The 20,922-nt window shown below is 46.2% G+C and overlaps 1 protein-coding gene across 1 annotated transcript; it reads left to right on the top strand.

Moving 5' to 3' along the window:
* The first annotated feature begins 4,317 nt into the window (after positions 1–4,317).
* Positions 4,318–19,055, top strand: FGF5 (fibroblast growth factor 5). Its single transcript, XM_052682964.1, has 4 exons — positions 4,318–4,618; positions 5,119–5,222; positions 6,684–10,080; positions 14,386–19,055. The coding sequence occupies exons 1-3, from the start codon at positions 4,318–4,320 to the stop codon at positions 7,029–7,031; spliced, it is 753 nt and encodes a 250-aa protein (XP_052538924.1). The 3' UTR covers positions 7,032–10,080; positions 14,386–19,055.
* Positions 19,056–20,922: the final 1,867 nt, after the last annotated feature.

Here is a 20,922-nt window from a genome sequence, read left to right as displayed (position 1 = left end):
ATGGAGAAAAAAGAAAAGAGAAAAATGGACTCAAAAGGCAAAAAGAGGACGAAGATTATAAAGAGAGAAAAAAGAAAAACGGCAAAAGAAGCGAAGAACGGAAAAGAGAAAAGGCGGAAAAAAAAAGGGAAAAAAAAAAAACGGGAAAAAGAAAAAAAAAAAAAGGAAAGCAAATGACTTAAAGTACATTTTTTGAAATGTCATATATTGCAACATATTGATGCATTTGTCATACGTTTCTACTTAAATTATGAAGCACTTATGGTTTAGATGTAAGAATAATTCTATGTCAGGGTAAAGGTTTTATTTTAGATACGGAGCTCCGGGCGGGGCTGCGGCGGCGGCGGGCGGCGGACGGCGGTCGGGACCCCCACAACCCTCCCGGCTCCGGGGCTCCGAGCTCCGCGCTGGGGGCTCCGCGCTCCGTCCCCGCCCGCCCCGTCCCCGCCGCCCGCCCGCGTGTGACATGTGCCCGTGAATGATGGAGTCTCGGTAGTTTCGTGTTTCTTTTCATGCCCCCGCCCGACCCGGCCCGCCCAACCCCCCGAAAAGATTTATTAAACTTTATAGTCTATCTGGGTGCGCTGGGTGCTTTGACAATAAATGATTTATTTTCTGCAACGCAGCCGCAGTTACTCCGTGGGGCCGCGGGGACGGCCCCTCCGCGCCCCCCGCCTCGCTCCGCGCACCTCCGCACCTCCGTCCCTTTCCCTTTTCTCCATTCCTCCCTTTCCTCTTTTGCCCTCCCTTCCCTCCTTCTTTTCTTCCTCCTTCTTTCTTTCTCTTTTATTTTCCTTTCCCTTTTCGGTCTTTTCTACTCTGTTCCCGCACTCCTTTTTCGCTTCCCTTTTCCCTTTCCCTTTTCCATCTTTCCCGTTCTCCTTTTTCCCCGATCTCCTTTTTCCTTCTTCCCGTTTTCCACTTTCTCCTTTTTCCTTTCCCTTTCTCCTTTTCCTTTTCCCTTTCTGTTCCCCCCTTTCCCATTTTCCCATTGTATTTTCCCCCTTCCCTTTCCCCCGACTTTTCTCTTTCAATTTCTCCCCTTTTTTCCCCCACTTTTCCCATTCCCTTTTCCCATTCAATTTTATTTCTTTTTCGCTTTTCTCATTGCCTTTTTCTATTCAATTTTCCTTCCCCCCACCCCCCCCCCCTCCACTCCGCTTTTCTTATTCCATTTTCCCTCTCAATTTTCCTTTTCTTTCACTTTTCCCACTCCTTTTTCCCACCCCATTATCCTTTTTTTTTTTTCGTTTTCCCCATTTCCTTTTCCCATTCATTTTTTTTCCTTTTCCTTCCCACCTCCTTTCCCATTTTTTTTCTCCCATTTCCTTTTCCCATTCCTTTTCCCCCTTTACCTATTCCCCTTTTACCTATCCCCCTTTACCTATTCCCCTTTTACCTCTTCCATTTCTTTTCCCATTCCCTTCTTCCATTCCTTTTCCCATTCCCTTCTTCCATTTTCTTCTCCCATTCCCTTTCCCCTTTACCTATTCCATTTGTTTATTTGTTCGTTTTTCCATACCCCTTTCCTTTTTCAGTTTTCCCTTCTCCCATTCCCCTTCCCCTCACTATACCCCATCCCCGACACAGTGCCGCTCCCCGACCGATGCCACCTGAAGCCCCGCAGCGCTCCCGGTCCCACGCACAGTTCGAGTGGCGCTGGGGCTCAGCCCCCGGGTGCGGCCTTGCCTGCGTCTTTGGGGGAAGAGAGGAGGCTGAGACCCACACAGTGCCCCTATCACCAGCCCCGAGAAGCACTCGTCCGTGGGGGCGAGTTCTGTAAGGGGGGGCATGAATGAGATGTGAACGCTGCCGTAGAGCTCCCACGATCCTGAGGACAATATTGGGCACTGTGCACCCGGCGTGGGGAGCACCGTTTGCACCCCGTGTTCTGCAGCACAGTGCTTTTGAGGCTCTGAGTACTCCTTTATTTATTTATTTCCCCCACTTTTCTCTTTTATTTTTCTTCCCCAGACTGCATTTTCTTTCTCCTTCTTTCTTTCTTCGTCTTCTTTTTTCTTTGTTTCTTCCCTTTTCTTCCCCCCCCCACCCTTTTTCTTTTTCCCCCTCCACACAGTCCACTCCATATTCCCATCACCTCCATCCTCCACTCCCCCTGCACAAAGTTGCACTAACCCCACTCCCTCTCATCCCCCAGCGCAGCACTTCACAATGAAAACCTCCTCTCAAAGAGCTGTCCCCCAAACTTCCCCCCCCACCATACCTACACGCACACACCTGCACTTCATTACACTTTAATCACCACTTCATTGCATCCCAATGAGAGCAACTCCACCCAAACCGAGGGCGCTCCTATTGCTCGGGGGGGAGGGATGTGTTTAGGGCATAATCTGGGGGAAATTTAAGGGATTTTGAGGGATGGTGGAGGGATATTTTGGGGGGAGAATGGGGGGGGGGGGGGGGAGGTTGATGCTTTGGGCTCTGTTGGAGCCCGTGCACGGGTGCGCAGTGCCACCTAGCGGGGCGACGGTGGCTCAGCCCTGGGCATCCCCTGGAGCTCAGGTGGAGCTGCTCCTAGAGAGATTATAGGGGAGTAGACGGCTTTACTGGTGACGTGCAGTGCTCTCCACTTTATACGCTGTGTTTTGTTCTTGTGTCGTTTCCCCCCCTCCTCCCCCCGTCTTTTCTAGTTTCTCTGTTTTGTGGCCGAAATCACAGAGCCTCACTTGCAGAGGAGATGATCCCTGCAGAGCTTCTATCAATCACAGTGATGCTCTGACAGCAGCTGGGAAATATGTCTAGCATGCAACGGGGGCTCCTTTGCACCTTTAGGACTTCTGGAACGTTTATTTCCTTATGTAAGCACTTCTCTGGGTTTTGCTCGGGTCTTTGTCCTTGTTTGTGTCCATTGGGGTCATTGTATCTCACTGAAGTCCTGATGGTGGCATAGCTGTGGGGTACACAGGTGCTCTTCAGCGCTCCCAGTGCATTAAGACCACCAGGGGTGGGGCTTATGAGAACTGGATGACCAAGAATGGGTTAGAGATGGAACTCTAGGGATGAGAGAAGCAAAGATAGAGCCCACAGATATGGAGTCCTCTTGGATGGGACAAGCAGGGACTGAGTCCATAAGGATCTTTCTGTCTACTGGCAGTTTGCTCTGTAACCAAGCCCTAAATAATTCAGGCAGCAGCAGCACTTCAGCTGCAGCCTTCAGAGGCCACTGCTGTGTGTGTGTAAGGGCTGCAACTGCCACAGGCAATTAAATTGGATTATTGCAGGAAGTGGGCTATTAGGGTTTGTTATTTATTTAGAATCAAGCCGCCTTCTTCTATTTTTTTTCTTTCTTTTCTTTCTTTTTTTTTTCCCTCTCCCTGCTGCATGGACCTCGCAAGGGTAAATCATCCTCCAGGCCCTGGATGCCCCGTGAGCATGCACCAATCCCCAACAGCCCCACATCCCATTGTGGATGAGAGGAACGAATGGGTCTCACTGGTCTGAGTGGCAAAAAAGGAAGAGTCTTCTGAGCACCCCAACCCTCCTGCAGGTATGGCCTCTAAGTACAGGGGCAGTTCTACTTCTGTACATATAGAGATGGATGTAACATGTGTATTTGTGTGTCTGCCTGCTTATATATTTGTGCGTGTGTGTATATATATTTATGATTCTATTTATAGACACAAGTATATATAGAGATACGGATGCAGGATTATGCGTGCCACCCTCAAGCATGTGTTGTTCCCCCCTCTCCTCCCGTGATCTTCCTCTTCCTCACAGCTGAAGGTCACCTACGGTGCTTCCTGTGAATCTGACCCCTGGAACCAACCTTCCCCCCCCCCCCGAAGGCCCCGCAGTGGGATTTTCTGGTGCTGGTGGGCACACAGAAGGGTATGGGATGAATGAAGGGGAGGGCTTCTCCAGAGGCTCTGGGAGTGCAGAGGGAGGATAGGGGGTGGGGGAATGGGGGGTGTGTCTGGGGAGACCATTGCCATGGGGTGTGGGGCAGTGATGAAGCAGGAGTAGGGGTAAGAGGTGGGATGGCATTCGGGGCCACTGGGGATGAGGGATGCTGCCGCTGCCCCCCCCTCCCCTCCCGGCTCCGTGTTCAGCCCCGGGGCCCCACAAACGGGAGGGGTCGGCCCCGGCCCCTTCCCCGCAGCTGCTGGCTGTCATCTCCCGGCGAGGCTGCAACCCAATCTCTGCCAGCCCAGCGGCCCTGGGGGGGCCCCGCCGTAACCCGAGGCAGAGCCGCGCCCCGCACCGCCGGGAGCTGCTCGGCCCAGCACAGGTGCGGCCCCCCCGGGCTGCCAGCGGCGGGGGCGGCCCCCTCCCGCCGGTGCCGGGTGGCGGAGCGGGATGCCGAGCCCTCCTCCCGCCCTTCCTCCTCCTCCTTCTCCTCCTCCCGCCGGCGGCATGCGCCCAGCCTTCCTCTTCCTCCTCCTCCTCCTCACCCTGCCCGCTCGCGGCCGGAGGGAGCGGCTGCCCGGCGGGGGACACTCCACGCCTTCCTCCTCCTCGTCCTCCTCTCCCTCTTCCCTGACGGCGGCGGGCCCGGGCCGACGGCGGGGCCGGCTGTACTGCCGGGTGGGCATCGGCTTCCACCTGCAGCTGCACCCCGACGGCCGCGTGGACGGCGCGCACGCCGCCAGCCCGCTCAGTGAGTGCCGGGGCCGGGGCCCCTTCCTGCCCGCGTTTTGGAGGTCGGGGCCGTGGCAGCTGGCCACACGGAAGCAGAAAGGTTTCTCCGGTTGGGAGCTCTCTCTGTCCTAAACCGTCCTCTGAACCGCGGCTCCCGGGGCTGGGGTGGGGACAAACCTGCTTAAGAACAGGTGAGAAATTCGGGGGGGAAACGGGGCTTCCCGAATCTGCGATCTGTCGGCACTGGCCCAAGCCGTGTGTAAGAGCATCCTCCGTCCCCAGCTTGTCCCCCGCGGGCTCGAGGAACCGGCTGGGAAATAAGGAGAGGAATAAACCAAACCCCACAGCCGCAGCGTCATGCCGCTTGCTGGGGACACAGGAGCAGCAGAGCCGCGCAGAGGCGGTTGCTGAGGAGCGGGGCCTTTTGCTGGAGAAATGCAGCCATGAGATTTCTGCTTTATTTTTGTCACGCTGATGCAAAAAGAAATGTGATTTATTCTGAGCTTTCTGTCATCCTAGGCGTTCTGGAAATCTTTGCTGTCTCTCAGGGGATCGTTGGAATCCGAGGAGTTTTCAGCAACAAATTTCTAGCTATGTCAAAGAAAGGAAAACTCCACGCAAGTGTGAGTATTCCCAGTGCGTACAGCACAGTACTGGTGCTGCAACAACTGTGTGCACACTGGTGTTTGGGGCATGTAGATGCCTGCCCTGTGTTGGTGATGCTGCAACATGAGCGTTGGTGATGTGCTGGGGCTACCCAAGCCCACAGGGCCATCGAGTGAGGTTCACACACTCTCAGTGCTGCTCTGCACTGAGTTCTATGGGGGCATGTCTCCTGGGGATGCCCAGAGGGTGAGTGCTTTGCTGTGTCTAAGCAGGGTGGGTCTGGGAGAGATATGATGGCTGTGTGTGGGGGAAATATGGAAAATGGGCAGAGCAGGAGTGGGCGAAACAAAGGCCTTTCAGTGTCTAAGGGAGGGTTATAAGGAGAAAGGGGGTAGACTCTTTAGCAGGATGATAAGACAAGGGGAAATTGTTTCAAACTAAAAGAGAAAAATCTTAAATTGGACGTAAGAAGTTTTTTACAGTATGGGTATTGAGGCCCCCAGAGAGAGAGGTTGCCCAGAAAGGCGTTGGAAGCCCCTGGAGACATTGAAGGTTAGGCTGGAGGGGCTGTGGTTACCTGATGTAGCTGCTGGAGGTCTCTGCTCATTGCAGGGGAGTTGGACTGGATACTCTTTAAGGATCCTTTCCAATTCAAATCATTCTATGTTTCTATGAAAATGCAGCAAGAAACTCAGCCTCAGTCTATGTGTGAAATCCATGTTGCAGGAGCATCCTTGGAGAGAGACATGGTGCCTTCCTCTGACGAAAGCCATCAATTTGTAGAAACTTGACCCAAACGCCTGAGGATGGCCAGGCTGATAACACCGATAATGCAAAGCCTGCATCTGTTATTCCTCCTGGCCTTGGCGGGATAAAGTTATTTCATGGCCCAATGCACAAAGCAAGCTCTGTGCCCGTCACTCACAGCCATGCTTTGATGCGGAGCCGCTGCGGTGCCACGGTGCTGCACTGTGGTACAGCCATGCCCGCAGGCCTGGAGCTGCTCTGAGAGTAGCTCTGTGGGTCTACAGCTTTCCAGGAGCTTTGGTCAGCCCTAAACCCAGTGGCTGGGGTGCCATGTGGCAGGGAGGTGAGCAGGGAGGTGGAGATGCAGCACTACAAGCGCATTTAAAAAAAAAAAAAAAAAAAGAGGGGGGGGCAGGAAAGCACAAGGAAATCAGTGGGATGGTTTGTCTTCCAGGCAGAGACTGAAAGATTCGATTCCAGGTGTTACACAGGGAAAAATCTGCTGGGAAAGTACATTGCAACACAATCCCAGTTCTGGGGAAGGATTTTCCTCCGGACCTTACCTTGCACAGGGAGGTATTAGGAATGGTGGAGGTTTGCTGGGCTCCAGGATGTTCTCCATGCATCCCTCACCAGTTTCAGAGCAGCAGTTTGGGAGAACAAGCACAGTGCTATGGGCAGGGGGTGTGGGTGGGGGCAGCTCCCCAGCTAATTTCTGTCTCTGCTTGCAGGCGCGCTTCACTGCTGAGTGCCAGTTCCATGAGCGCTTCCAGGAGAACAGCTACAACACCTATGCCTCGGCTGTGCACCGTGGGCAGCGCTCTGGCCGCCAGTGGTACGTGGCCCTCAACAAGCGGGGCAAGGCCAAGAGGGGTTGCAGCCCTCGTGCCCGTCCCCAGCATGTCTCCACACACTTCTTGCCCCGCTTCCGGCAGCCCCCTCCATCCCAGCTGGCTTTCACCGTCGCCCGCCCTGAGAAGAAGCCACCACCCCCACCACCGCCGCCGCCCAAGAAGATGGCCACGTCACGGCACAGCCCCGCTCCTGGCCGCTACCGGCTAAAGTTCCGCTTTGGGTAGTGGCTCCTCAGGACACTGAAGGGCTACTGGGTAGGGTGATGCTGGGATGGACGTGGCAAGGACGTCTATTGGCAGAGATGGGACCCACAGTTCAGCTGCTGATGGTATTTTGCTGTGGAACCTCCGTGGGACCGTGACACCTTCCCTCTCCTGTCCGGAGTTGGCTGAGCATTGCGTTGTCACAGTGCTATCGTGACAGTCCTCTGGGCTGAGCAAACCATGGACCTCAGCGCTCCTCACATGTCTTCCATGTGTATTTGTATATATGAGCAACAAGATGTAGGACACACCAGAAGTTCACAAAAAATCTGGACTGTCTGAGGTCATACAGCTTCTCCTAAGTTTTCCTGGATGAGTCCCTCTGAGCCATCTCTCGTTGCATCCTGAGTTTGCCATGCTAACAGAACTCTGGCTGCTGCTGGGTGGACATCTTATGAACTCTATCTGAGAGATGTGATATCTTGTGTTAATTCTTAACATTGACAGATACTGATTTCAGATTGCAGCCTTCCATGTTGGAGAGGAGGCCTGCAGGGCAAACGCAACCCAGCACGGCCGTGACATCCATGAGGTACTCTGTGCTGTCACTGGCTTTAACTTTACAGACACATTATTTTGAGTAGAAGAGCTGCTATCAGAACTAATAGGAACAAAACAATGTCTAAATCATAAGAAGAAATCCCACACCACTGCCTCCATGAATGTGTGAAGTGACATGAATGTGTTTATTTCTACCTAGGAGAACCACTGCTGTTCCTTGTAGGATGTGACTTCCCTCAATAAGTCCTATGTGAGCACAGGAGCTGTGCAGAGCTTTATGTTGCGTTGAACATTAACATCAACTTTGATGCTTACAGAAGCCTTCATAATCCATTAGAGTGCTGGGTGAGAGAAAAACAGTATACAACCAGAAGTGAGCTACAATGTTCACACTGCTCCTGTTTTGGTGTCTTCTAGGTCTGCTCCTGGCATATGGCTGCCCCTGAGACACTTGACCAAGTTGTGACTGAGCATGCTGTTAAAGCTAAGCTTACTTCCTGGGCTTACTGATGTTAAGTTTCAATTAGTAGCATTAAGATAGCACAATTCACAACATTCTTCTGGGTGACACCATTTTGACCAATTTCACAAAATGTTCTCTCAATTTTTTTCACGGTAACTGTTAGGAAAGTGTTACAAATAAATAGAGAATGGATCACGGGAAGGAGTTCTGGGTGATGGGAGCAGCCATTGGCTTTGGAGGCATGTCCAAGGAGAAAACAGACTGGCGTGCTGTGAAACACTGCAACTTACTTAAGGGGAAATCATCAGTAAACTTTTTTCTTTTGGGTAAGGTTCTAAGTTAGTATGAAGATCAAGCAAAGTAACACTGAAGTCATAGTAACTTAAACTGTAGAACTATAGAATCATTTGAGCTGGGAAGGATCCTTAAAGGCTGTCTGTCTCAATTCCCCTGCAATGATTAGGGAACCTACAGTGACATCAGGTGCTCAAAACATCTCCAGCTTGAGTGTCTCCAGGGATGGGGCTTCCAACACCTCTCTGTGTAACCTGTGCTAGTGCCTCACCACCCTCTTCGTAAGTGACAAGATGGGGCTCCTTTGTTGAGCCCAGGTAGATTTCACCAGGCTTTATGAGCTTTTCTTAGGCACCCAGAGTGAGGTACCACTGATGATCAGAAAGTAATATGAGAGGTTTTTTGTTTAAGTATGCAAAACAAAAAACAAAACAAAAAAAGCACCAGATTTCCTCCACGGGGTTCACAGAATTACAGAATTGTAGGGGTTGGAAAGGACCTCTAGAGATCATCGAGACCAACCCCCCTGCCAAAGCAGGTTCCCTAAGGTTCCTAAGCAGGTTATTTTAAATTCTAATGGAAAGGGATGGAAACAGCCTTGGGGAGAAAGTTCCTGTTCTTATTCTGCACGGGAATATTTGTCCTGACTGCTTCCCTTTTGGCTGAGGAGCTCATGGAGTAATGCCCTCTAGCTGCCTGGAGTGTGCTTTGTCTGCAGATCCCAAAGCAGCAGTCACTTTGCTGTGAAGATTCCCAGAGGAAATCCACTCTACTCTTCTGTTGGCTGCAGAAGAGATGTGTTGGCCCTGTGCTGAACCAGAATGGGGAAGAGGATTGAGCTGTGCCTAGTGCTAACGGAGCGTGGATTTGGGGCTGCTGCAGCACCAACTGCTGCTGTATTCAGTGCTGTCCCATCAGCTGCTTGCCACATCCAGTGCTGCTCACTGCTTCCCCCCACGCTGCTTTGCCCAGTGAATGGCTGAAACCTCTTTATATCTGCAAGGTCTGCAGAAAGCAAAGGGAAGAGGAGGAAAAAAAGCCCAAGTTTTTGGAGATGGTGCACTTTGTGCCCTGACATCATGTGTGGACTTGCTGAGAAAGAGCAGGGCTCTGGGTGCCACCACTGGCTGCAGATAACACCAATGTGGAACTTTGGCAATGCCAGAAGGTAACGTTTTTGTTGCTTAAAGGTCTCCTAATTTGATTACAGGCTGTAATGTGTTTGTTTTTAGGGGATGGGACATGGATGTGATGTGTTTTCCTCTCAGAACCTCAGTCCTCCTCATTTCCTTCTGACACCTCATTTACCTCACTTGGGCTGAATCATCCATAGAGATACGAATCCACATTTTAGCTGTCAGTATGATTTGCTATGTTTTCTTTGTGTAGGTCAGAAATCAGCAACTTCATAATTCTTTCAAGCCAATATTATCTTTTGCTGTAGTCTGTTATGCTCTATTTCATTCTCTATATGGTCAAGACTACACTTTTTCTGCAACACTTCAATATGATTCTTGAAGTTTCCCTTCTCCCATTTGATACATATTTCTTCTTTTCTTCAATCCAATCCTAGTGTCCTTGAACATGTCCTGCCTGATGGATACCATACCTCCAGCATGGAGAAAGCAGAGCAGTGCATGTGATGCCTGCAGGTCTGGAAGATGAGACCACTCCAGGATGGCTCTTTCTCAGCCCAGTCAGAAGAGTATTTGTGGATTTTCTTTGGATCAATTGCACTCAGCAACTTTACAGGTGAATCCAAGCTGTGTGGTGCAGTTGACATGCCTGAGGGAGAGAATGCCATCCAGAGAGATATGGACAGGCTCAAGCAGTGAGCCCAGGTGAACCTCATGGGGTTCAATAAAGCTAAGTGCCAGGTATTGCATGTGGGTTGTGGTAACCCTCACTATCAGTGCAAGCTGGAGGATGTAAGGATATAGTACAGCCAAAAAGGACTTGAGGGTACTGGTGGATGGCAAGCTTCTCATGAGCCAGCAACGTGCCCTCACAGCCCAGAAAGCCAACCACATCATGGGCACGAAAGAAGTGTGGTCAGCAGGGAGAGGGAGGTGATCCTGCCCCTCTGCTCTGTGTTGGTGATATTTCACCTGGAGTACTGCATCTGGATGTGGAATTCTCAGGGCAGGAGAGATGTAGACCTGTTAGAGTGTGTCTAGAGGAGGGCCACAAAAATTATCTGAAGGAGAGAACACCTTTCCTATGAGGACATGTTGAGGGAGCTGGGTCTGTTAAGCCTGGAGAAGGCTCTGGGGAGATCTGAGAGTGGCCTTTCAATATCTAAATGGGAGCTATAAGAAAAGACAGACTCTTTAGCAGGGTCTGTTTTGTTAGGACACAGGGAAATGGTTTCAAACTAAAAGAGGAGATATTTAGATTGAATATAAGGAAGAAGTTTTTTACAATATGGGTGATGAGGCACTGGCACAGGCTGCCCAAAGAGATGCTGGTTGCCCCTTGAAGATGTTCAAGGTCAGGCTGGAGGAGCTCTCAGCATCTGATGTAGCTGTAGGCGTCCCTGCTCGTTGCAGAGGAGTTGAACTGATGACCTTTAAGGGTCTCTTCTGACTCAAATGATTCCACAATCTTCACAGCACACTGACTGCTGCTTTGGGGATATGTAGGCAAAATGCACTATTGCTACCTGGAACATATTTGCTTATGGGGAAATCTGTTTATTTTCTTTTGAACCCACTTAAACTTTTATTTTCTTCTAAGATATTTCAAACTAGCAAAAGAAATCACTGAGAGAACAGCCTCACAGATTGGGACTTTAGGTCCTTCTGACAATGAGGTCATAAATGACCATGTGACTGTACAGATTGGATTTAATGGATGTCCCTGTGGTGTCCTCTCCTGGGCTGCCCTGAAACAGAACATCAGATGCCCAGTCAGGAGAGAAAAGGCACATGTATTCACATCTCTTTGCTTGTTCCCGTGGAACACAATGTTAGATAAAGGCAATGGTGACAGTTCCCAATGCCCTCTGCCTCTTGTGTGAGATAGAAAATGCTTTTTTACTTTTCCCAGAGTGCTTCCCACAAAGCAATGAGCACTATGTCAGCCTCCTTCTGTATTGTGGGAGGGGTCGCTGGTTGTTTTCTTCACTCCAAATACCTGTCAGGAATATGTAGAGGAACAGGGCAGTTGTGTTACTTGGAAGTTGGACTTGATAATCCTCATCAGTCCCTTCCAACAGTGGATATTCTGCAGTTCTGAAATGGTAGATGTGTTTGAGATACTAAAATATTTCTACCCAAGAACAAAGTGATATGCTTCAATAGGTGGATCACCCTTCTGAAGCTAAAAACATGTTTTCTAAGGACTCAGACTTCTGGGATTAGTGTTCACAGGACACAGAGCAGGATGGAAAAGGGGTGGTGTGTGAGAAAGGAAAATCCCTTTCTTTTCAGAGCTCTGAGGGCTGAGTCCACTGAGTCACACAGTGTGCAGTTCCTGTCCTGGTGGCAGCAGTATGTCAGCGAGCTGTGGGTCTGTGTTGATGTTTCCCTGAGGTCAGGGAGGCAGGCTGCTGTGGGACTGTCCTAAGGTATAGTAGCTGAGACAAATCACACCACAGTTGATGAGAATTGGCACTTGTGAAGAATCTGAAATGTCTCAGAATGATGGTCTCATTGGGTATAGTTACACAGTGCCCTCTCTTTTATGTAGACCATTTTAGTTCCATTCCCAGAAACCCTTGAGGAGAGAGTGGATGTAGTCTCTAAAACTCTCTGACCAAGGAAGCTCATCCAGTGCATGTGCTAGTTTTTGCTATCTTCCACTTGTTGTGATGTGGACAGTTACAGTGTGGGTTTTCCAAGAAAACTCAGATTGCATAGAGGATTCACTACTAAGCAACACAGCCTCATCGTCTCTTCTGCCTGCTTCCCCCTCTTTTTTCTCCTCTCTTCATCCTCTCAGCCTACAAACTTTTAACACATGTGGCTACTTGCTTTTCTGGTTTCCACATCTGGTTACTTCCTAAAGGGCGGGGAGGGGGGAATAAAACAAAACATGAAGAGAACATTCACCCTCCCCAACGAACTTCTGTTTTTGGTGCTTTGCTATAAGACATTAAATACTACTATAAGAATGCATATTCCCCGATGCCCACTTTATCTTAAAGGTTCCTTTCTCTGTGGTCACAAACTTTTACTGTCACACCTCCTGGTGCTGGAACTGCATTGCTGAACAGCGGTAGAAAATTAGTGTTTCTTGGAAATTAAGTAGATACAGGCACAGACTGGTAAGCTCTGACAATAGCAACAAATCAGCAAGGGCAAGGTCAGCAGATGGTTTAGGGCAGTACTCAAGGGAATCAGAAAGAGAAAGTCATTCTCAGGATGCTCCTCTCCTTGTGATTTTTGCTTAAAGGTCAGGGCTTGCTCAAGAGCTACAGCATTATGCCTTGGCCACAGCAGGAAAAGCATCTTTATTGCAGCTGTGTATTATGATGTACTGCAAAGCGGTCCTGATCAGAAGGAGCAATGGTTTTCCTCAGGTGTTTTAACTGGTAGTACCATTTTCCTCTGAATCTTAACCTCTGCTTTCCAATAGCCTCCTGCTTACCTAAGTGGCTGTATGAGCTGAGGCATGTGCTTAGAGGAACTGGTAGGACTTCTGTTAGAAGTGGTAAAAAGAAGTCACATATTGCAGAAAATGGATTTGGGTTGGCTGGAGGCTGTGGATAGCATTTGTCTTCCGGACTGTTGTGAAGCAATCATACTCTTATTGTCTTTAACATCTCATCTGAAGTTCAAGAGAAAATCGATTGTAAAAGATCTGTTCCAGAAATGAAGATGATTGAGCTGTAGTCTTTTTTTTCTTTTGTGTGTGTGTTGTCACTGGAGATTTTTTTTTCAAGTATTTTTTATTAGTCTATTTCTAGATGCATGCAAATTTCTCAGCAGTTCTTTCTGTTGCCCAGAATGACAGAAATGGGAAAAATCTCGTTACTGAAAAGCTACCTTTAACTTCTCTGACACTGTTGTTAGAGGAGAGCTGTGCTGTTATGTCATAAGACTAGCTGGGAGATGTTCAGGGTGGCAGTGTTACGTTTCCTTTTCGGGGTTCTGGTGCCTTACTCTGTGTGACCACCAGGGGCCTCCCTCCACCTAAGGTTTGCAGCACTGGAGCTCCACAAACGGTGCAGTTGGCGAGGTGCGGGAACAACCAACCGGCAGGCAACAGGAACAGCTTCTGGTTTGAGAGATAATTTAAGGATCCCACATTTATCATAGGAAGCAGAAAATAAAGCAGGAGGGGGAACTTGCTTCATCTCTGCAGATTTTAGGCTTGAGGCAGTTGCAAAGCAGTTCACTTCTGTGCTGTGTGTTTTATGGAGCAGAGTGAGATTAATGTGTCCCTTAGGTTCTTGATGCCTCTGCGCTGCTCTTTCACCTGGAGGGAAAACAATTTTATTTTATTTTGTTTTTTTTCCTGCATGGATCTATGGCTGGTTTTTGGCTGTTTCTGCACTTAATCATAGAACCACAGATTTGTTTGAGTTGCAAGGAATCCTTGAAAGCCACCCAGTTCCAAATCCCCTGCAGTGAGCAGGGCCACCTACAGCTACATCAGGTGCTCAGAGCTACTCCAGCTTGACCTTGAATTCTCCAGGGATGGAGCTTCCAACGCCTCTCAGGGAAATCTGTGCCAGTGCCTCACCACCCTTAGTGTAAAGAACGTCCTTATATCCAATCTGTATTTCCCCTCTTTTAGTTTGAAACACTTTCCCCTTGTTCTGTCAGAACAGACCCCACCGAAGAGTCTGTCCCCTTCTTTCCTATAGCCCCCTTTTAGACACAATGGTAGCATCATTCTTTCCTTGTAGTTTAGTGACTGGCAATAAAGAAAATGCCAAATACTAAAGTAATCATGTGTGCATAACATTCAGTATGACATAAAACAAAATAATTGGTTAGGAGCTTCCATGCATGTGCATTTATTCTAAAAGCTTTTCTTGCATACAGAAAGACAAAAGATGAATCTTCTTAGCCTTCATAATCAGAGTTTTCTCTCTTGTTCTTGCACTAGGACAACTCTGGACCGAATGGAGGCCTCATGGACTTTTCTGCAACTGCTGATAAGAGTCTCAGATATTAAATGCAAACCAATTTCTTGAAGTTCCTTGTTGAAATTAACCATGGAACTTCTTCCAAGGCTTTGCAGAGCCCAGGCCTTGCAAATGTAGTAGAGCTACTTCATCTTTTGTCCCCTGCTAAGCTCCCTCAGAGCAATTACTGAGCTCCAATAGCTATTTTTTCTGTGATCTTATGGAAGAGGTATGGTTAATCATATTTCAATTTGACATGCCTCTGTGCTCTCAGTGCTGGCTGGGACCAGAAGGTGACAGCTTTCATCCTGTAGCTAACCTTCTGCTTTTTGGCTCAGCCAAACTGAGTAAGAACTGGAACACATGTGGTGAAATCCATGGCAAGCGTATCTCAGAGCTTTTCTCTTCTGCCCCTTTTTAATAAGCCCATAATGCAGAGATAACATTGACTGACACCACTGGTATTGGAACAATTTCTGGGAGCTGATTTTTTTGAAGCTTGCATGTGTCAATATTTCAGGAATGGATAAACAGAGCAAACTGAAAAAGCCTTATGAATATTTCATGGTGGCCCTTTTGGTCCAGGAAAACAGATTTTTTTTTTTTTTTTTAATGTCTTTTTACTCTCTCCACAATTCTTCCCCTCCTCCTCCATCTCCTGCTTTTGAGTTTTTTAAATTAGTTCCTTATCGGGAAGGGGATGATGGCCTGTTCCTGACTCTAAACCTAATAGCAGGATGGGGACCAGGTCTTTCTCTTCTTCAATTTCTTATTACTTGTTCTACTGTGGTAACAGCAACATCCTTTTCTAACCATTTAGGATGAAGCAGCATTTCTTGGACTAATGAAGGAAGGAGACAAATGTCAATGCTTTATTGACAGTCCTTGGTTTTGTTTACTTAGCCCTGGATTGAGTGGGACAGGGCAGATATCAATGAATTTTTGGGCATTGCACCAACACAAGTAGACATTTAAATTAGCTCCAGTTGTTCTTTCTGGGCTTTCACCAAACTTTTGATGTCTACATACTCAAATGAAAAATAAACAAAAGTCAATTGAGACTGTAGAGACCATTTCATTGAGCAGTCTCTTTCTACTTCCCCCTGTATGCCTAATGCTATTGAAAATCAGTGTGCCAAGTGGATGCCTTCAGCACACAACTTTGGAATCATTTCCTTTCTTGGGAGTGGGATTAAGAGACATTAAAAAGACTATTGATACATGCTTCTGAAAAAGAAAAGTAGCTGAACATATATCTGACATACATTTTTACTGCTATAGATTAATACCTGAGGGCTGTTTGGTTCTCAGTGCTTGAGAGCCGTCCCCCCCAAGTTGCACACAGTTTCTGGTAGTCCCAAGTGTTCCGTCTTCGATGTCCTTAACACAATCTTAAATGCTTTGTGAAGAGGCCCAGGTGTGTTTGGGTAGCTTTCTATTCCAGGCAGTGAATTTGTTACACTAACAGCAATGTTTTTTCACCTGGCGATGTGTTGCAATAATCAGCGTTCTTTGTTTAAGAATAAATTGAGCCTTTTTTTTTTCCTTTATAAATTGTGGATAGTTTGGGGAAAAGTTTTGGAATAAATAAATGAAATGTGTTTAAGTAGGTGCTGGAAAATATTTCCTTTTCAGAGGGGAAGTTTATTATTTTATGAGTAATCTTCAGGCAAAGGAAACCGGAGTCCAGGAAATGGATTTGCCAATGGATTCCTGCAGTTCATAGCCTGCTGCTTCAGATTTCTTTCAGGCAAGATAGATAGTGGAACAAGCACGAACTCTGGTTAAGATGAGCTAAATATATAGAAAAGATAAATAATTCACAAGTTTGGTATCTGTTTCCTTTCAGGCATAACTTTGCCTAAGGTAGGATGCTCAAATGTCTGCATCTTCTTCCAGCTTCGTCCCACTGAGTGTCACATGAATGTGTATCTTCAAAGAGATGAAATTCAGCCCCTCTGTATCGACTGAAAAACAAAGAAGATTTCCTCCTCTGAAGTATATCAAGGGTTGCAATTTTTGCAGAACCACAATGCAGAGCTAAAATATCCCTCTACAGCAAAGTAAGAGGAGAAACAAGCCCACATTGAGGACTAGACTGAATTTTCTTCCTGGCTGCCTCCAACACAGCAAATAGTGATTTGTGAGAAAGGTACCAAATCCCCAGAAAATTCACTTGCTAACTTCTAAAGGACATGTGCTAATGCTGTCTGCGTGTCCAAGATTCAGCTGTGGTTAAGCCCCTTTTTAAGCAAACACCACGTTTGGCACTAGCATGTGGATTCTTACCTTTAAGCTAGGAACTGACCTTCAACTGAGAAAATAAAGTACTAGGATGAGCTATTAAAAACTTCAACTGAATTTTGCCTCATCATGTTGCTTTCAATTTCCTTGTCACTATTGTCCTTTTTTTTTTTTTTAAATTTTTCCTTTTAATCCAGGTGAGAATTGTGTTTCAAAAATAATTTCTGTGTGGTGATGAGTTAGGTATATGAAAATCCCAAGCAGCTTTCCCAATGAATAGATGAAGTACTGAAAGGAGTTAAGCCTTTGGGATTTAGGATAGAAATCTTTATTCTGTGTAATATATATATATATATATATATATATATATATATATATGAATGTGTGTATGTATATATTTGAAACTGCATCACAAAAGATGAGATTTTTACCTTGTTATTTCAACTGCATCCATAATGATTGCTTCAATAATGGGATCTGCATGCTAAAACTGTATTTTTTGAAAGCTTATGATTCACTTTGAAGCTGGAAACTAATGGGCCAGGAATGCCAGAATTACATCAGGATAGTACATTTGTCAATAGCTGAGTTGAACATTCTTCAGATTGTTAAGGATGGAGTACTGCTCCATAGCAGCTCACAAGTTCTTTGCTCTAAATTGGCTTTAAATAACAATTCCAAACTTGCATGAAAATAGTTAAACAAATAGAACTGATCTGGAAATGGTTGCAACTGTTCCAACTGTACCATAATCTGGAGGTCTCACTTCCAAATGAGAATCATCTTCTTGAGGCTCATCATTTCATCTCAGTAGGTAGGGTTGTAATTTTTTCCTCTATAGGCATCTGTTAATTTGTCTATTTTTCTGCACCAGCTGTCCCTTGACTTATTACTGTCCACTCACAAAACCTCAGTAGATCATTTTATAGCTTTTTAAGGTGTCCGCTCATCCTTAGACTGAACAATTTCCCATCATCTTTAAGTTTTTCTTCTGATTGCTATTTCTGTTTTCCCCAGACTTAGCAGCACACCTCCATGCTGGTGTCCCTTTGTCTAAAAGATGGAAAATGAAATATGAAAGTGGTCAACTTTCATAACATATATCCCAGTAAAGGCCTTTTTTTCTTAACTCTACTACTAATTTTTCTTATAAAGCCTTCAGTGACTGGTTTTGAGAAATCCAAGTAGACCTTGTCCACTACATCATCTCTGTGTGTGCACACTGACCACTTAAGAGCCCTCTCAAGGTTTGTATGGCAGGATTCCTCTTACAGAAGTTGCATTGACCCTTTTCAAATAGATTAGAAAAGAAAGAATTTGTGGCCGAGTAAATGAGTATGTTCCAGCTCTTCACTGAAGATCTTCACCCTCTTTGTGCTATGGCACTTGGCTGTAAATGCTTGCCATTAGTCAACTTCATTGCTGTGTCCACAAGTGCTGATTTTAAAAGAATAAGATTTCTAAAAGCACTTTGTGTGCTTCTCTTTGGCTTGGGTAGATTTTCAAAAATCGGGAAAGTATGTATTAACTTGAAATTTCTTGTGCTTCTCAGCCTGTAGGAGACCTCTCTTTAAATTCTGTTTTTCCTTTTTTATTCCCAGGGAGAGCAGCTTATTAATAGTTGCCTTTGATCACTCGTTATGGAACAGGAGCGTCTGTCTTCAGGCTTATTGCCAAGCATCTTACTAGAGGCAACTTTTCTGATAGCACTCATGGGACTCATCTGTTAAATAATCACCTTAATGAGACGAAGAGAATTTTTAATACAAATGATGTAGGTCTACTGTTTCCATTTTTAGTTCATACTTTTCAGTGCATAGTAGTGTATGAGAGGAAAAGGAACCTAGATGTCTTTGTATTTTCCTGCCTCTGGTCTGTAAGTTCATGGGCCCAGTGGGTTCTGTATCTCCTTTAGTCACAATGCCAGTGGCATTGCTGAGGTGTCACTGAGGATTGCTAAGATGCTGTCAGAGTGCTGGGTACTTGCATGGGAAATATGTTTGATTTCATGAAATGAGTTGAGCTGCTTTTGGTTGTATCTTACAGTGCTCGCAGATCTGGAATTCCTGAATATGTTGGGAGCTTCCTGATGCCCAGCGTGAAAAATATGCTAGAAACAATTGACAAAAGTTACTCAGCAAACAGTATCAAGCCCAATCCCTATGCTCTCCAGAGTTGAAGAGCAGTCAGTAATGAAGTAACCATCATTAACACTGCTTCTATCTTGCCTTAATGAAGAATTGCAAATACTGCATTTTTGTAGAAATGCTTTAAGGGAGGCTCAGAGAACTGCTGATTAGTGACTGTTTGCATTGGAATGCATATAACTGATCACAGAATAAAAACCAAAACAGCTGGAAGATCACTATGAGATGGTTTTGGCAATGAAATAAAAGGGTTTGATTCATCTCTTGCTGCTCTTTAAATGCACTGCATAGAGGGAAAGGTAAGAAGTGGTCTTACAAAAAATACTTAAGCTTTCCAAATGTCTTCAGCAGTAATTGTCCACCGGGTTAGTTAAATAAGTAACTATCTTGGCATGCATCAAAATATCTTATAAAGCTTGAGGTGTAAGAGAGCCTTTCATCTTGGCAGAAGACAAACAGCATGGTCACTCAGTCCTCTGTCCCCACATCCATGTAGAAGCACATGGCTGTGACTGTGCCTCCTTGTTCATATGCTTTGTAGGGAGCCTTCCTTGACTCAGGAGCTGTTGCCCAAGCAGACTGTTATGATTGAACAACTGTTTTATTTTTGCCTTTATCACTGCAGTTATCGAAAAGAAAACTCTTTCAGAGTTATCCACCTGTTGTACGTTTAGGAAAAAGATCACATTTACCAGTTACATGTTAATGGAGGAAGGACAATGTGAGACACAAGGACTACTTGGCCTTTGCAGCTGAAGAGGATACTGCTTCTTTTACGATTTGGCTGCTCTGTATTGAATTCTAGTCTCACAAATGCCACATTACAGCATGGGAAGAGTTTGTAAACTGCTCCAGCTTCCTTTCACAAAGAGTGGAAAGAAACATCCTATAATTATATGATCCATTTAAGAAGAGCACTCCTGCTACCCAGCTGGAATCCACTTAGTCACTCTAACCAGCACTTCCCAGGCTGTTGGTGCTTAATTGCTAACACCCTGTTACAAACAGCCCAGGAATAAAGGAAATATTTTTAAGCTATCTAATGTGTAACATGGCAACACGTGATTAAAATTCAATGCATTATCTCTCTTGGTATTTTATTACTGCAGGTGCACAGCAGCGACTGATCAGTGCAGCACTGTGGGCTACGCTGCAATTAATTGGAGCTATGCTATTCATACACCTGTGCTCACAAAAGATTCTGAGTGTAAATAGAGGGTGCTGAGGAAAAGAAAGAAGGAACTGACTCAGTGCTGATGTAGCTGTAAATAAATCACTTTCTTAGGGGAAATACCACAGAAGGGTACAAACACTTCTTAAGTCAACCTGACTGTCATCCCAGGTCTGCAGATGTTGGAGATGCTTGAAGCATGGTTACAGATAGATCTCAGCATCAGAGAGTGACTCAGCTCTTCCTCATTTTAGTAAGTGGGTTTAGTGAATGAGTTCACAGGCTGCCCAGGGAGGTGGTAGAGTCACCATACCTGAGGGCATTCAAGAACCATGGAGATGTGGCACTGAGGGACTTGGGCAGCGGGCATGGTGGAGATGTGTTGGGATTAGACTTGGTGATCTTAGTGATCTTTTCTAATTTTCCTGATTCTGTGATTCTATTATCTGCAGTTCTTGGAACAGCTTGTTTATCTTCATGACTCAAATGTGCTGATGTGGTGTTCCCACACCTAGGGGAAAGCATGGCAGATTTGGGAAGGGGATGTGAACAACTTGTTGGAAAAGGATGCCTGCAGGAAACACTGTGAGACATTGCTGGCTAATGTGGGAAGGATGGAAGCATTGCGAGTGGCCTTGTGGATCTTTACCCTTTGTTCAGAGTTTCAGAACTTCAGTGTGTTTCTTACCTGATTTTGTGTACCTTTCACAACATTTTACCTGTGTGGTTTTTTTACTTAGAAGGAAATCACAGAGGGTATACCACATCAAAGGTTGGAGTGATTTTAACAGAAATTGGAGAGTTGTCTATTGGGGAATCATATCCGTATGTTGTCAGTGTAAAAGCATGAAGGTGTGGGGTTATTATTTGCAAATAGATTGAAGGATATTTGGTTTTGACTGGTTTCTTTATCATTGTTTAAAATTAATTAATTAAAATACTTCAGAAAAAAAAAA

Source organism: Tympanuchus pallidicinctus, unplaced genomic scaffold (genome assembly GCF_026119805.1).
Source record: "Tympanuchus pallidicinctus isolate F22 unplaced genomic scaffold, pur_lepc_1.0 scaffold2, whole genome shotgun sequence".
Lineage (NCBI taxonomy): Eukaryota > Metazoa > Chordata > Aves > Galliformes > Phasianidae > Tympanuchus > Tympanuchus pallidicinctus.
This window is presented reverse-complemented; position numbering and strand designations above follow the sequence as displayed.

Excerpts from the sequence above, each read along its gene's own strand:
- FGF5 (XM_052682964.1), top strand. The coding sequence starts at position 4,318 with ATGCCGAGCCCTCCTCCCGCCCTTCCTCCTCCTCCTTCTCCTCCTCCC. Across the intron at positions 4,619-5,118 it reads GCACGCCGCCAGCCCGCTCA|GCGTTCTGGAAATCTTTGCT; the intron begins GTGAGTGCCGGG and ends CTGTCATCCTAG. Across the intron at positions 5,223-6,683 it reads AAGGAAAACTCCACGCAAGT|GCGCGCTTCACTGCTGAGTG; the intron begins GTGAGTATTCCC and ends CTCTGCTTGCAG.